Raw genomic sequence first — 15580 nt, 5'->3', positions numbered from 1 at the left:
TGGAGTCAAGCCCATGGCGAAGACATCTCCTGCTCCTGAGCCCTCGGAAGTGGGGGCTGACGAAACCGGACCACCGAAAGCAAAGGCCAAACCCGGAGTCAAGCCCATAGCGAAGCCATCTCCTGCTCCTGAGCCCTCGGAAGTGGGGCCTGACGAAACCGACGTAACGGGACCAACGAAAGCAATGGCCAAACCCGGCATCAAACCTGGAGTCAAGCCCATGGCGAAGACATCTCCTGCTCCTGAGCCCTCGGAAGTGGGGCCTGACGAAACCGGACCACCGAAAGCAAAGGCCAAACCCGGCATCAAACCTGGAGTCAAGCCCATAGCAAAGCCATCTCCTGCTCCTGAGCCCTCGGAAGTGGGGGCTGACGAAACCGGACCACCGAAAGCAAAGGCCAAACCCGGAGTCAAGCCCATAGCGAAGCCATCTCCTGCTCCTGAGCCCTCGGAAGTGGGGCCTGACGGAACCGGACCACCGAAAGCAAAGGCCAAACCCGGCATCAAACCTGGAGTCAAGCCCATAGCGAAGCCATCTCCTGCTACTGAGCCCTCGGAAGTGGGGCCTGACGTAGTCCGTCGAAAAGCTAAGGTCAAAGTAAAGCGGACCTCTGTGTCCCACAGCAACAGCAGACCATCCACCGAACAGTCAGAAGTTACTGTCGAATCGCCTACCTCGCCCATGTCGTGCCGGATAGTGATGACACAGCGGCGCCCAGCGGAGGTGCCCCTACTAAAACTCGAGACTCTCGGTCGGAAGAAGTTCCCCAAGAAAGTGGCATGATCGTAGTTACTAATTAATGTGTGAACGAAAAAAGGATGACCTGCACCGCGCAGGATCCGCCTACAGCGACAGCTCGTAGACCGTCATCACGGATCTCAGCGGTTATGTCGGAAAGGTCAGGGACATTGAGCTTGAATCGACACAGCGCATTTGGCACGATGGCTGGCTCGGTCTCTGACCCTGGCTCGTCCGCCAAAGGCAGATCGGAAATTGTCGATGGATCCGACAGCCACATTGCGAACAGGGTCTTGGTCCAGTCCCCACACAGGATCAAATGACGTCCGAGATAAACCCCTACATACCGAATGCATCGAACGGACCCGTGAGACAACTGGCGCCTGCAGACTGTGGTGCTTGTCTGAACAACGATGTCGCCATCGTCCGCCACGGATATCAAGCAGGCCCCCGCCCTGACAATTCCCATCACTCCTCGAAGGTGAGCGGGTTTCCCTTGAATGGACCCGTCGCCGTGGCCGAAAATCTGGCCGTCGCAAATGGCTGTTACGGGTGAGTCGTGCCTCTGAACGCCCATGTACACTATCCGGTCCATCTCGACGACCAACTCTACCACGACACCTCCAGATAACCCCGTAAGGACAGTACGCGGGCCGCGACGTCCGCAGCACAGTGCTCGTTGATGTAGGGCCAAGGCTGGGTCCTCCGAAGACAAAATCAGACTGTGCAGCACGCAGATCGCATCCTGGGTCACCCGCAACAACTGAACCGTGTTCTCGCTGCCCGCAGCGAAGACGAGGCCCTCATCCAGAGCGCACATGCACCGGACACTCACTGGCGACTGAACACGATGTAGCGGCTGTAGGGTCTTTTCGTCCAGCAACAGAGTGCTTCCGTCCTCGCCGCAGGTAACGATTCTATCGCCGACGAGCAGACACTGCAGGATTTCACGGTCATGAAGAGGCTTCCTCATGGTGAATGTGCGCGGTATCTTCATCTTACAAAGACCGTCGTGCTGGTAGTAGACTGATCCCTCATAGAGAGCGGCCTGACACTTGCTGGAGCCAAGCCTACGTTCCCATACCACTCCTCCAGGACCTTTAAGAAGTAAAAATGCTCCCCGGAACCCAAGGCACATCCCGTTTCGGGGGTCGTAGTGCACGACTCCCCTTATGGGCGTCATGAACAGCGCGCTAAGAGGCTGCAAATCGCGCGTGACTCGACAGATTCGACCATCATGCCCTCCAGACACCAGTGTCTCACCGTCAATGGCCAGAGACATGACTTTCTGTCGGCCGTGCGCGCCTTTCAAGGAGCGGATAAGCCGCAGCTTACGGAGGTCTTTCACCTCTACCGCGTGCAAGTTGCCTACGTCGTCGCCAATGAACACGCGGTCTCGGTCCATGAGCATTACGGATACTCGGGCCGGGTCCCGCCGTCGAGAGCCCCTGCCGATCCAGGAGTTTTTCGGTTGCACGATTTCGACTGGACATGTATCAAGAGAGAGCTGACCCAGCACTTCAGCTTCAGTACGTAGAACTAAGCTCCCTTTGAAGTCAGCCAGCAGAATGGTAGGTTTCGAATCCACAATGCAGGAGCAGTCTGTTCGAACAGAGGAGAAAGCTTCCCAAACCACGCTAGACCCCGAGGCCAACTCGCACACCTCCACACCTGGAGAGGCGAGACCAAACGACACCCAGCCCTCTCGGATATCGAAGGAGGTGCGGGGAACCGCGCCGGCCTTGAGGAGCTGGCCACCGTCAGCGTGTGAGAGGGTGCCTTTGGTGGAGAGGATGATAATGCCATCATCAGATGTCTTTAGCTTCAGGACGCCACCGAAGTCCATTTGAACGTTCACTTCGCCATCGTCACTCAATTCTCGAACTACGATCTCCCCATTCTCGCCGCCTACCGCCAAGTGCACTGTTCCAAGTCCCTTCTTGTGGGGTCCCCCCACGCTGGTATGCATGGCCACACGGCGAAGGCCTCTGGCGCCGAAGCCGCCCCACGAGACGAGCAAGGAACCCTTCCCTTCCACAAGGTGCCACACAAGACACTGGGAGTCCTCGCCGACAGTAGCTATCAGCCAGCCAGTCGTCGTCGGGGCAGCATCAACGTCCCATAGCCGTCCATTGTGGCCGTACAGCACTGTGCTCTCGGATACGAGATCGGCGTCGGTCGCTGTGGATGTAACAATCACCCGTCTATCGTCTGATACTGTCACCAGTGTCTCCTTCAGCAAACGGCATCCATACACGGCACCCCAATGGCGAGTCTATGTGAGAAACAGGTCCATCCCACCGCTCGTCGAAGGTTCGTTGATTTTCCTCCCATAACGTTCCACACAAACACCTCTCCGAAGGGGCTGCCCCCCGCTATCAACAGCGAGTTTTCCAGACGGGCGATATCTGCCGTGTAAAGGTTCGGCATCTTGGCGTCTGGCGATTCCACAATTCCTACGATGTGGCCCTCAGCCCAGACCACCAACGCTCCATAGGAGTGCACGGATAGCAGGTTTCCTCCTAGCGTAGTAGTCCGCAAAACTCTTCCAAGATGGCTGGGAGTTGGGATCTGCCATCGTACGGTTGCCGCCACGGCGCAACACCCTCGGAAGGTCAAATCCACTGCCGTCAACCAGTTTACGCTCCAGGCTGCGAGGAGGTTGTGGTGGGTTTGACATCCAACAATGGCTTGTGGGGAGTCGAGTACAAATCCGGCTGCCCTAATTTGCGAGCCTGAGCAGGCCACAGGGGTGTGTGGGCAAGGTAGTGTAAGGCCGGTGCAAGTGTGATGGGACAACATGGACTTGCCTGAATTGGACACTTTTGAGTCCCACGAAGACGACAATACAATGCGACACGCTATTTATTCTTCGTGAGACGAGGGCTCATCGTAGGGAACGTCGAAATCGGTGTCTTCTCCTCCGCAGTCCCCCAACTCCATGGCGGCCTGCTCCGCGGCCCGCGCAGCTTGTATGTCGAAGTCGACCTGTGAAAGATCCAGATTGGCCTCCTTCGCTGGCGCCTTCACACGAGAGCTCCGGTCTAGGTGGCACTTGATCTGGTTCGTCACGTGCACTCTGAGCGTGGCAGTTGCGGGCTCCAATGTCAGATAGTGCCACATGTCGAGACGTATGCACTCCTGGAATTCGGAGTCCGGAAGTGTGGCGCTCATGTCTAAAAGGAACAACTTTTTGTCTTTTAGTTGCGGCTTTCGAATGAACGTCTTGGACCCATCCGGATCGCACATACCGTCGTTTTCGGAGTGGTAGATGCGCAACATGAAGGAATCCACTTCGGTGTGCCTGCCGAGCGCAACGGCCGACTGGTTCACGGCGTCAACAGCTCGGAGGACCTGTGCACACAGCCGTGCCGGCGTCTTCCCCGATATGGCCAGCTTGTCAATCTATGTGAGTCGCCACCAGTACCCACTTTCTTTTGCTGATCAATGTACGGAAACTTTTCGTTAGGCGCTACAGCTCCCACCTTCAAACCTGGCAGATACCGAGATGCGATCCCGGCAAACGGCAACATTAATTTATGCGATGTGCGTTTCTTGAGCTTCTCAAGACTCAGCATGGGTGCCAAAAGGATTACTCCATCCACTTGCGGCTCTAACTTCGGAACAGGATATTCCCCTCTGAATATAAATCTGTCTCGATTCTCGAGGATGCGACTGATCGCTTTGTCAGCTGAGGCGTCCCCTGGCTGTAGTAGCGCGAGGCCTAATATCTCCACAGCCCGACAAGTTATACAGCCCCCCATAGAAATACCCACGAGATAGCAAGGAATTGATCCGCGACCAGCCGCCTTTGCCTTCCCCTGAATGTAACTGACGATCTCCAGCAAATCGCAGCTGTAGTCCTCGAACACCTTCACCTGCCTGATCGCTGACCCCATAGCTTACGTTTCCCCGCTTCCCCCCCGATCGTCCGTGTCCCTGAATGTCGTACGCCCAGACGTCCGCGGGCAAGTCGTCCGCTAACTTGGAGAGCCACGACTTCTCGCTGCCACTGTCCACTTTCATTTGTCCTCCCAGCTGCACTGGGAAGCTCATCCACTCCAACGCAGCGTGGGATTGCACTCCGTGTGTTAAGACCACGATGCATTTGGGCACTAGGGAGGTCTTATAGTACAGTTGAAGCTTGATGTCATGTCTGGTGACAAAGGTCTCTTGTTGGACTCGGCTTGGGAAGACGTCTGTCATTCCTCTACGGGGTGAATATTTTTGCACGTGTAGTAAATATGCCGAATTACGTCACCTGACGTCTCTGGTTAGGTACGGAATCATTTCACTGTGGGGCGTTTGTGCTATGTTCAAGTACGAACAATTAGATGTCCCGTGTGCTCGTCACCCCTGCAACTGAGCGGGTGACCACCTTGTCAGTTGCTGCTGGCCTGCACCTAATGAGACCCGAAGAAGAAATCGTGTCGCTGGGACCACACAGCCTTTTGATTCCAGTTGACGACGACTTCCGCATCGCGTTTCGCGAGTCGCCTCGAATGATCGACATGGATGCTATTCTGCGTGACAGGGGCGTGGACTGGTCGCACGTGATATCGCCCCTGGACGATACCCGGCACATCATCACTCGGCGGCTGTCGCTCTTCCTCCACTCAGGAGCGCATATCGACCAGCAAATCCGACTAATGCGGTTCATCCAGGCCATGCCATCACAAACCGCGGACTCAGTGGTGGTCTACGGCCACTTGGCCGATGTTGTGGCTGCGTGGCGACTAATGGAGATTGAGGGACGCCTTGAGGTCTACTGCGGCCTTTTAAGCGCGGCTCGGGTGGTTGACTCTCCTAAGCTGCTTGCAGACTGCTTTGGCCACCTATTGAAGGTGGTCTACTTTGCGCTAGGCGAATCAGACAGGCCTGTGGTGCTGCATTTTGACCCAGTGCTCTGTCCAGCAAACGTGAGAAATGAGATCTGGCGCCGGATATCTGAAGCGACGGCGCTGGACGACGTTCTACTCCACGCAGTTGGAGGCGGTCTGCCCCGCAGACTGCCATCGGCGTTGGTTGTATCCAGTGGGGACTTGCTAGTTCTGGGTGCTGTGGTGATGGAGCTAAACCTCAGCGGAGCTCAATGTTGATCGTCAAGGATTCACACATGAGAAAAAACCACATGACTATTAGTCTTCCTTCCTGGCTTCCCAGTCCTTGATGTACATCTCGACTTTTCTCTGGACCCTTACAGGATCAAGACCACACTCAGTTTCGAATTCTACCCACTTCTTGTAGAACGGAACCATCTTGAAGGGTTTCAGCGGCAGGCTAGTCGCGCGCTCAAACAACTCTCGAATGCTCTTCACCCCTTCACGACGGAAAACATCGTCCTCGACTACAGGTGGCGACCAATGCTTGATGTGAGCGTCGAGGAAGACAAGCCATAGATCCGTCCTCTTCGGCCGGCTGCCCACGAGTGCATCGAACAGCGATTTGCCCCTCTCCCGAGAACCGTAGCCGTACTCGAGTTTAGCGTACTTGATTGTAATCTCCACGTGCTTGCTTTCCGGCAACTGGCGAAGGCACTGAACAAAGACTTTTCGCGCTTCATCCAGCGCCTGCGACCGGCCAACTCCGGTCTCGCCCTTGGCCTGCTTTAACATCACCTCTAAGAACCGCCGCCAAGGCTCGACCTCCTGGCCAAACTTCGCGACGCTCTGCTTGCAAACTTGTCTGCAGGCATCCCAGCTGCCTCGGGCCTCATGGATGCGTATCAGCTGGTCCAGCACTTTGCGCTCGTCTGCGTAGGTCTGCGCTCTCTTGGACACAGCTTCGAGGGAGTGTCGTGTGCCGAATGCCGCCTCCATATTCATGTAGGCCACCCAGATGTTGAATCTTTCCTTCTGGAAAACGTTAGAAGCGGAACAAAAACGGAATACAAAACAGATAACGACAAAACAGGCCTGATGCCACCCACCTCCTCCCGGTAGTTGATGGTCTTTATCGACCTCTCTGCAACCTCTCGGGCCTTCCCGATCTGGTCAAGCTGCACGAAGTGTGCCATGTACTTTATCCAGGCGGCCGAGGCGTCCTTCTTTGTCACCAAGAGGCGTTCGTAGTCCTCGACAGTGTCGAGCTTGTCGTGGTCCGGAGACGCTATGAGGGCGGTAGCACGCTCCCGCAGAGTCGGATTCTTTCTTTTCTTCGGCCGGTTTTTCGGAATGCTCTCAGCATCTGATATCTGCACGTCTTCCGTGTCCTCGACAGGTGCATCCGAGACCACCCCCTCATCTGACGACGGCTCCTCCTCCTCGTCCGATCCGAGATGGTCTGCCTGTGGGGCCTGTTCGGCATCGCTTTCTTCGTCAAGCACCTCGTCGTCCGACTGCAAGACAGCAGCCTCCGTTTGGCATGTCAGCTGTTTTTTGTTGGTCACCAGAGAAACGGTGGCACGCTCGCCTTCCAACTTGGTCACCCGGATAGGTCCAACGACAGATCCAAAAGGGCAGGTTTTCTCAGCCTCCTCAAACGAAATCCACTCTCCCTTGATGTGGAACAGCGGGACTCGAACAGTCAGCGTTCGAGACAGCGCAACGAACAGGCCCTTCGAGTAATCTGTGCTACACACTACGCCTCCCGAAAGCACTTGATCTCGCGACAGCGAACTGGAGGATAGCGGCCTGAATGCTACGCTATCCGTGGCAGAACCCTGGATTTGAGAAGGTCTGATCGACGCTTCGAGGTAGACGTGCTGGTTATTGGCTCGAGGTCGGGACGAAGGTCCTAGAACCCTCAGTTGCACGTCGTCGTTCACTTCAACCATGTCTAAGGGCCGCGTACCCAATTCCCATTCGTCTGTGATCTCCGTGACGTGGACTCGAGCAAAAACCTTGTGGAAGGACAACAATTGCACCTTGAGCTCTTCCGCGAACTTTCCACGAACTCGGCCAGCGACGACCATGGCACCCACCTGCTCGAACACCTCCTGGCACTGGTCTGCCATCGACGAGGACTTGTTGATATCCAAGCACGTCTTGGACTTCCCAGTGTCAGTGGGGAGAGGACGCAGAACTCTGACATCGTCCTTAATGACGAGACGTCCCCGAACGGTCATCCCTTCGGAGAAGTCAGCAAAAAAATTGTTGGCATCGGAGTACTTCCACTCAGAATAGCGCATGAACGCACTGATGTGCGGGCGTCCGATGGCGAGAATGAAGCCGGAACTCATGCGCTGGCGAATCCAGGCGCATTGGGAGGCGCTCGGCTCCAAGTCGGCGGGATTAACCACATCGGCGGTTGACAACTTGTCAATGACCGAAGGTTTGGCTGAGAACAGGGGAAGGTAGAGATCGTCGCGTTCGATGTTCAAGTAATCCGCCACGCGGACGCGCCGAGCCAAACATACCAGGCTGTCGACCTCGGTACCTAAGGAGTTGGCGACATCCACCAACGACGATGGAAATCGGATGACGTTTCGGATATCAGCAGCAGACACAACCACGCGGTCGTCTGAGAGATGACCGACAGGCATCAACCCCACGAGCGTACGTCCTGAGATCGGCATGCCGAGCACCAGCACTGGCGGACCGCAGGGCGCGTCCACGACTGACATCACGTTAATGGAGTCCAACGGAACGCGGCCCACCCTCAGACTGCCCGTGATCGAGACCAGACCCGCACCAGATACGTCCAAAGAAAGGCCCAACGCTTGATCGAGCACGTCGAAGTCCTCGAAGTTGACATCCGGAGTTCCGAAGGCTCTCCCCTCCTCAGGTTTGACATCCAGAATCTTAAGCGAAACGGACTCGCCCAGAGAGAAGGACCGTCCCACCTTGCTCGCCGCTGTCAGGTGCTTAGCGTTAACCATCACGCGGACAGCACCGAAGAGCCGCACAAGCATGCGATCCGGCTTCAGCATCGAGACGACGCCACTGACCAGGGCGTCTGGCGTCAGCATGGAAATGTCGGTTACAATGTGCTCCTGGTTAATTTCGGATTGCTTCATGGTTAGGTCGACATGATTGGTATCCGGGTCGATGTTTCTGATGCGACATTTGAACTTCTTGCCAGTGTGGTAATGCATTCGGTCGATTTTCTGTGGGACGATGTCGGCGACGTCCAACAAAGATACGCGACCTTTTAGCTTGGTCCCAGTGATCGCCACAAGAAGGTAGGTATCATGGTGCTCCTCCACCGTGCCCTTAACGACGGCGCCAATATTGAGGTCGCAAGCAAAACCAAGGAGCGACTCATCAGGAAACTCGACCAGGGCCGCACCGTCGACTGGGTTCCACCCAGTCACGCGGGCAGCGAGGCTCTGGCCTACGTACAAGCTCCGATGCCAGTCATCTTTGTACTGCTTGCAGCCCTTAGAGCTCGCAAAGCAAGGCGTGGTTACTCCGGACTCCACGACAGTTCCATAAATGCCGAAGCTCTTGTCAACCTGACAGAGTGTCAGCTTCTCGAGATTCAATCCTCTCGTGATGCAACGCTCACCGATCCGAGCCTCCACTGAGCCCATATCGACGATATGAGGTAAGAATGAGACAACAACATGCTCCCCGTTGGCATGAGGAACCACTCCGACAACGCGACCCCAACGGGTAACTCCGGTCTTTATAATCGGGCCGCTCTTAGCGGTTGACGGGGGTGCCCAGTGTCCGCTGAGGCCCTTGAGGCGGATGGACTTGCAGCAGACCAGAGCCAGATCCTCAAAGGCTTGTCGAAGAGGCAGTACTGGTGTGGTTGTCATTTCTCCAGAAGAGGGAGCCAGCGCGGTGATGGTCCTCACTGTACACTGCACCAGACATCCAGGCCGTATCTGCAACACATGGGTGGAACGCACCTGTTTCGACTACTCACCGATTTCACATCCGAGATCCGGCGCTCGGCGTCAAACCCTGCCGACGGGTCAACCGTCACCAGGACGTGGCGACTGTTCCGTTCCTTCACCGTGACTACAAGCGGCGTGCCCGGACGCAGACCGCTGAGAACTGCATATCGAAGCCATCTCGCTGCCTACATTCGTCTCGTTGAAAGGGGTGCGGAGACTCGCCGAGGCAGGTCGCAGCGGAGTCCATTCTTAAGAAACATTGGACGTTTTTCAGTCCAACGTCGAGAACGACACCCTTCTCTTGCAGGCTCACCACGGTGGCTGCCAAAGCCAACCCCGTTTGGGACAAGTGGTTCTCACACCCGCCGTTAATTGCAGCCGGATTCAGCGTCAGAAGCAAGCTTGGCGAGTTCTCAGTGACCAATGCCATGATCCACTGACCACTCGGATAGACATCTTGTGGGTTGTTGGAGGTGATCTCCGCCGAAGGCACGAGGCCAAAAATTCCGTTGGGTAACGCCAGTCTTAAGCCAGCAGGGCGCAATCCGACAATCTTACACAAGAGAACGGTGCCTGCCACCAGAGTTCGTACCTTGAGACGGGCGTAGTTGGGGTGCTTCGTCATCATGTCCAGAATTTCGCTGTCCGCGGTTTGCTTCTGGCGCTTGGGACCAGGTTCCAGCACAGTGCGACGGCGCTTGCTGCGAGATTTGTTCTTGCTGGCATCCTTGGCTTTTGATGCACCCTTCAGGGAGTCCAGGACGGACAAATCAGCTGAGCGTACGAATCCCGACCTGGTGGATAAGAATCAGATTGAACATTCAAACGACACCTACTGCTCTGCCATTCGTTAACAAATGCAGATTTGTTGTGTACGCCAGTGATTAGTGCACCCCTGCGCATCACACACATTATTAGTTTCGGGCCACCAGTTACACCCACTGCACGTCTGGAGACAACGAATTTGAGTGATTTTGCTGGAACCGAACTTTTGGAGTGCTTACCTCCAGCTTGCATTTGCAGTTCTTTGACCCTCCAGGTAGAGTCAGCGGAACTTCCTTAGAATTCAGCTGCAGGAAGGATGGCACTTCTTGAATGAACAATGCTGCCGATACTGCCGCTAAACCGATGAACTCTCTCCGCATGATGGTTGCCGGGAACCTATCACACAATACTGTTTCATAACCCCACACAGGACTCAGTACGAAAAAGAGCGTTTTCTAGCTCGCACCGACTATTCGCCGGGAGAGCATCAATTATCAAGCAGAACCTACAACTAGTTTCATGACGGACGGATGGCAGACTGTGGAGTCGAAGGCTAAGAAGCGAACTGGTGAGCGGTTTCAGGTTCCATCACGCAGAACGTGCAGAACGCCGAGCTGTGGCGGCGCCTAACTCGGCGCGGAGAGAGCGAGGAGGCGGTGCTGCCTCAGGACCTCGGGGCGGCCGAGGTCAACCCAGCAAGACGCGAGGCTACAGGGAAGCCGGTGATTTCCGAGTGGCTGCGGCGTCTCAGCCGTATCTTGGTCCGATCGACCTCGACCACCTCCGTCAGGCGTTTCCTGCTTCGCATCAAACGTACCCTTTTTGGATGTTACTCGGCTACCGAACTCATGACGATTGCGTCGCGGGGTCCTTTGATCCCCCGACTATGATTTCCGAGAGGGGTCCGATTTATGGTGTCGACCTGTTGGTCGGCGTTCGCTCTCAATGCGTGCATGCTCCGACTCAGCTGGTGGTTCCCAAGACCATTCTCAAGTCCAGCGAGCCGCCTTCCGATTTGACAACCCCCACACACAACGATAGTCGTACGGATGTGGAGGTGTGGGAAAGGGCCGCCAACGACCCTATGAAGAAGACTTATGACGAAAGCTCTTGGCTGGCGGCTCAAGAGCGCGATAAGACCGATGAGGACAAACTAGTGCAACGGAAGCTGCGTTCCACCCTCAACAAACTGACTGACACCAACTTCGATCGACTGAAAGACCGGCTTGTCACTCAGTGCGGTAAGTCACGCGGTTCTCTTCTCACACAGGCATGAAGTCTGTGGTTCACGTTCAGTGTCTCATTGAACTGCTTTTTGAAAAGGCCGTGGCCCAGCAGCAATCTGCTTTCCTTTACTCTCGGCTGGTGAAGGAGATGGGGGACGAGTTGTCTAAAATCCTACAGAGTTCTGATGAACTCAAGGAGAACACGAGAAAGCCAGAACGGCTCTTCCGCTGGCTGGTCATCGATCGTCTCGAGCGTAACTTCAAGGCCAGCATAGAAACCAAATTCGAACCAGCAGCGGACCTCACTGAGGACGAGGAGTTCGAGGAGTTCCTAAAGTATCAGGAGAAGCAGACAGGCTTATTACGGTTCGTCGGCCTCCTCCTGGCACATAACCTGCTTCCTGCGCGATGTGCCATCGGTATCATGGAAGAGCTGGTGGAGGGCAAGGACGCGCAGCGGCTAGAGGCTCTCTGCCCGTTCATGGAGAACGCAGGAGCCAAAATAATTCACAGCAACAGTAAGGAGCAGTACTGCGACTTCGTGGACACTAAGGTTGGTCAGCTGACGGACGATCCGGAGGTGCCGGTTCGTATTAGAATTCTCCTGCAAGAATCTGTGAAGACCCACAAGAAGTTGGTGGAGTGAGAGCGCAATGCTTTGAAGTGTGTATTGCGTCATGTCCGTGATCAATCTGCTGTGGAATTCCGGAAAAAATGTCTGAGAAGGCTATGGGCGACTCCGTGGGTGCTGTGGTGGTCGATATTGGGTACTTGTACTCCAAGATTGGCTTCGCGGGTGACGACGGACCCTCTCAGTACGTTCACAGCTGTTTAGGAGAGGGTGGCAAGCTCGTCGACGCACTTTATGACGGCCCTGTACGCCACCCTCTGCATGACGACACTGGAAACGTTCGAGTTGACAAGACGCTTCTGGAAGCCCTGCTGACACAGACACTGGAGCAAAATTTGAACACCGACCCAAAGGAACGCCCAGTCATGATCACCGAACCCTACACCTGTGATGCTGCGTCTCGAATGGCCCTGTGTGACAGCTTATTCCAGACGTTCGAGTGCTCAGCCGGGTTTATCGCCCGCAAGTCAACATTGGCGCTGATTTCCGTTGGGAGAGGCAACGGCTTGTGTACCCACCTCTCTCACAAGGGCTGTACGGTGGCTCCTGTAATAGACGGATTCGTCTTGGAGCGGAACCAGCAAACGTTCAATCTTGGAGGAATGACTCTCGATGAGGAGCTGCGGAAATCATTAGGGTATGCTGCACCATTGAGTTTCCGCATGCAACAGCATTTGCGGTCAGCCAGGGAAGCCGTTGGACGAATCGTTGGAAAAACAGCTGTGAAGGACTGGAAGTCTCTGTGCGAGGCCTCAGCGGACAACGCAGCCACATCGCAGTACGAGATGCCTGACGGGACTGTGGTCAGCGCCACGGATGTCGCCTCTATCCAGGTGCCCGACGGGATTTTCAAGCCTGCAGACGTGTCATCTCCAGGACTGATAAGCTGTGTGGCCTCCGTGGTGCAGCAGACAGATCCGGATATCAGGCGCGCCCTCATGCAGGGAGCTGCAATGTTGGGCGGTCTCACGCTGACTCGGGGGTTTGCCGGGAGGGTTATGGATGACTGGGCTGCCGATTCGTTCTTGGGATCTCAAAAGTACAAGCTGATCATGCCATCAGGCATGCACGAGCGGCGATTCGCTACCTGGATCGGGGGCAGTATTTTGGGATCCCTACACACATTCGGGCAGATGTGGATATGTGCAGAAGAGTATGAGGAGACTGGTTCGTCTATCGCCATTCGGAAATGCGTGTAGTGTACCACAATGAAAATCACCTGCGCTTGGATCTTGCTTCGGCATTCAGGTCTTGAGGGCTGAAAGGCCAGAAACTGTTAGTGCACGTCCGCCAGAAGGAGGCAGAGCGGCTTCGGTCGGTGCTGGCGCCTGACCGCAGACGCCCCAGTTTCAGCTCGACGTTGCGACTCGTTACGGAGAGTGCTCCCTTCCTCACATGCAATACCGCCTCGTCTCTGCTGGACCTCGCGGCAGTCACCCCACGTTGGACCGGCGACACGAGGGTCGGGTTCAAATCCAGTGCCAACGGCCTGGTTCCGAAGGTGGGAGACGCACGTATCTGCGGCACTGGCGAGCCAGTCCTTGCAGATCGCCCTACAGTCACCAACGGACTGGGGAGTGGAGAGGTTTGCCGATTCAGCGAGTTCGCCGTCGTTAGTGGGCGCTGCACAAATCCTGTTCCAGGAGATGCGAGCATGCCGTTGGGGTACACTGGCGCATGTATTGCATGCGGCGGCCGTGGAGCCAGAATCGGTCCACGAGTGGACGGCGCCCTCCAGCCAGCTTCGGCCGATAGAGCAGGGCGGCAGCTCGGAACTTGACGGCTTGACGCCGGCATATGTAGAGGACTAGGCCGGAGTGGGGACGGCATCCGCATGGTGGTGACAGCAGGTACGACTGGCCTTTGGAATGTGGTCGGCACCGTTGCTTGAGGGTGACCAATTAATGGCAGCTTCGCAGACAATACTGTCCCGTGGTCAACTACGATGACGCTGGATGTGGACGACGCACTCGATATGGAGGTGGCACTATCAGTACGACCGTGGAACGCCCCTTGGAAGGTGGTGTACTCGATAGCTGCTGTAATAGGAGGCTGTTGACGTCGAGGCAGCTCGGTGTCAGTGGCATTGGTAATAGGGGCATCTGAGGATATCTGCGACAGCCTTGACGCCTGAAAAGGGCTGGAAAACTGTAGAGGTACCACATCCTCCTTAGCCTGTGCCTCTGCGAGCTTGTCGTAGTTGGCTGACTGAGCAAACTGCTGCAAAAAACTCTGGGGCGGCACTCCGTGGGTAGCGTGCGGCCCTGGCATCTGGACAACGGACCCCAAATTGATGTCAAACGGAGACTGCGACTGAATGCAGGGTAAAGGCACGAAGCTAGAGGCTTGCAGGGCAGTCATCGTAGGAGTAGCCATGCTTCTGATTGGGCAAGGCACAGAGTGCTGGTTGACATCATCAGTCTGTGATTGCGAGAGGAAGGGCGGAGGAACGAAGCTCGAGGTCATACTTGGAGGCGCTATGCTTCTGATTGGGCAAGGCACAGAGCGCTGATTGCTACCAGTCTGAGATTGTGATAGGAAGGGTAGAGGAACAGAGTTGGTGGTCATGCCGCGAGAGGTCATGCTTCTGATAGGGCAAGGCGCAGACCGCTGATTGCTATCAGTCTGAGATTGTGATAGGAAGGGTAGAGGAACAGAGTTGGTGGTCATGCTGGTATTGGCCATGCTTCTGATAGGGCAAGGCGCAGACCGCTGATTGCTATCAGTCAGAGATTGCAGAGGCGACACAGGCAGGTTGATCGAACTGGGAGGGTGGGATGCGCCAGTGCTCATGTGAGTCGTGGTTGCGTCCCGCGAGTTCACGAAGGGGTTAGTTCCGAAAAACATAGCTTCAGATGGGGGACGTTCACCTGTCGTGTGGCACAGCGGTCCTGAGCAGTAGTTCAAACTGTTGGTGCTCGAAGCCAGATGAGGTAGCGGAATGGTTGCGCTGCTTGAACCCATGCCAGGGGTAAACCCCCCTAGACCGGAGACCAAATGAGGCGGTAACGGCATGACAGAGTTGACAAAAGCCGTTGCTGCCGAGCCCGAGTCGAAGAAGCTTGGAGGTTGAGTGGCGAAGGCGTCGAGAGGATCCTGTATTTCCACTGGTGATTGCGGCTCCGCGGCCAACATTGGTGGCGACTTGATAATGAGCGACGGATGGTGCTCCACACTGAGACACTGAGACGTGGAGGGCTGGTGAGTGAACACTGGCGAGCTCCCTTCCCTAACAGGCGATGCACCGTGTTTGAAGCTGTGACCCGTCTGCGGCTCACTCCTTTGGAGGTCGAAGGGTATGTAGTCGTTGGCTTGCATCTGCCGGTCCCGTGGGCTGCCCTGCTCCCCGGAGGTCTGAGTGGGGTATCGGGCTATAACTGGACCGTTAACAGTACTGAACTGCACAGGAACGCCGACCGTAGCCTCCAAGGAGG

General features: G+C 55.9%; 8 protein-coding genes across 13 annotated transcripts; 4 read left to right on the top strand and 4 right to left on the bottom strand.

Moving 5' to 3' along the window:
• Positions 1-13: 13 nt before the first annotated feature.
• Positions 14-784, top strand: KVP17_002406 (uncharacterized protein; the record flags this gene model as incomplete). Of its 2 annotated transcripts, none has more annotated exons than XM_068518628.1 (1): positions 14-784. In XM_068518628.1, one exon carries the CDS (start codon positions 14-16, stop codon positions 782-784), a length of 771 nt encoding a protein of 256 aa, XP_068373358.1. The 2 variants fall into 2 exon arrangements, with proteins under 2 accessions (XP_068373358.1, XP_068373357.1); XM_068518627.1 differs by having other exon boundaries at positions 185-784.
• Positions 785-797: 13 nt separating this feature from the next.
• On the bottom strand, positions 798-3541 carry KVP17_002409 (uncharacterized protein; the record flags this gene model as incomplete). The annotated part of the gene is made up of 2 exons (XM_068518631.1): positions 798-3014; positions 3041-3541. 2 exons carry the CDS (start codon positions 3539-3541, stop codon positions 798-800), a joined length of 2718 nt encoding a protein of 905 aa, XP_068373361.1.
• Positions 3542-3604: 63 nt separating this feature from the next.
• Positions 3605-4945, bottom strand: KVP17_002411 (uncharacterized protein; the record flags this gene model as incomplete). Of its 3 annotated transcripts, XM_068518640.1 has the most annotated exons (3): positions 3605-4144; positions 4171-4617; positions 4646-4945. In XM_068518640.1, 3 exons carry the CDS (start codon positions 4943-4945, stop codon positions 3605-3607), a joined length of 1287 nt encoding a protein of 428 aa, XP_068373367.1. The 3 variants fall into 3 exon arrangements, with proteins under 3 accessions (XP_068373367.1, XP_068373365.1, XP_068373366.1); XM_068518638.1 differs by lacking the exons at positions 4171-4617; positions 4646-4945 and having other exon boundaries at positions 3605-4021; XM_068518639.1 differs by lacking the exon at positions 3605-4144 and having other exon boundaries at positions 4427-4945.
• A 128-nt stretch (positions 4946-5073) lies between these two features.
• KVP17_002412 (uncharacterized protein) lies at positions 5074-5838 on the top strand (the record flags this gene model as incomplete). Its single annotated transcript, XM_068518641.1, has 1 exon — positions 5074-5838. The coding sequence occupies one exon, from the start codon at positions 5074-5076 to the stop codon at positions 5836-5838; it is 765 nt and encodes a 254-aa protein (XP_068373368.1).
• Positions 5839-5877: 39 nt separating this feature from the next.
• On the bottom strand, positions 5878-10427 carry KVP17_002410 (uncharacterized protein; the record flags this gene model as incomplete). 3 transcript variants are annotated; one of them, XM_068518637.1, is made up of 5 exons in its annotated part: positions 5878-6594; positions 6669-9512; positions 9554-9684; positions 9714-10298; positions 10361-10427. In XM_068518637.1, the coding sequence occupies 5 exons, from the start codon at positions 10425-10427 to the stop codon at positions 5878-5880; spliced, it is 4344 nt and encodes a 1447-aa protein (XP_068373364.1). The 3 variants fall into 3 exon arrangements, with proteins under 3 accessions (XP_068373364.1, XP_068373363.1, XP_068373362.1); XM_068518636.1 differs by lacking the exons at positions 9554-9684; positions 9714-10298; positions 10361-10427 and having other exon boundaries at positions 6669-9443; XM_068518635.1 differs by lacking the exons at positions 5878-6594; positions 6669-9512 and having other exon boundaries at positions 9649-10318; positions 10361-10371.
• Positions 10428-11115: 688 nt separating this feature from the next.
• On the top strand, positions 11116-12161 carry KVP17_002405 (uncharacterized protein; the record flags this gene model as incomplete). Its single annotated transcript, XM_068518626.1, has 2 exons — positions 11116-11530; positions 11560-12161. The coding sequence occupies 2 exons, from the start codon at positions 11116-11118 to the stop codon at positions 12159-12161; spliced, it is 1017 nt and encodes a 338-aa protein (XP_068373356.1).
• A 68-nt stretch (positions 12162-12229) lies between these two features.
• On the top strand, positions 12230-13345 carry KVP17_002408 (uncharacterized protein; the record flags this gene model as incomplete). The annotated part of the gene is made up of 1 exon (XM_068518630.1): positions 12230-13345. The coding sequence occupies one exon, from the start codon at positions 12230-12232 to the stop codon at positions 13343-13345; it is 1116 nt and encodes a 371-aa protein (XP_068373360.1).
• A 16-nt stretch (positions 13346-13361) lies between these two features.
• KVP17_002407 (uncharacterized protein) lies at positions 13362-15464 on the bottom strand (the record flags this gene model as incomplete). Its single annotated transcript, XM_068518629.1, has 1 exon — positions 13362-15464. One exon carries the CDS (start codon positions 15462-15464, stop codon positions 13362-13364), a length of 2103 nt encoding a protein of 700 aa, XP_068373359.1.
• Between the last annotated feature and the right edge of the window lie 116 nt (positions 15465-15580).

This window comes from the organism of the source record quoted next (assembly GCF_019968985.1).
Source record: "MAG: Porospora cf. gigantea B chromosome Unknown PgB_NODE_536_length_15580_cov_130.904, whole genome shotgun sequence".
In the NCBI taxonomy this organism is placed as follows: domain Eukaryota; phylum Apicomplexa; class Conoidasida; order Eugregarinorida; family Porosporidae; genus Porospora; species Porospora cf. gigantea B.
The sequence above is the reverse complement of the archived record's forward strand: the minus strand, read 5'-3'. Positions and strand labels throughout refer to the sequence as shown.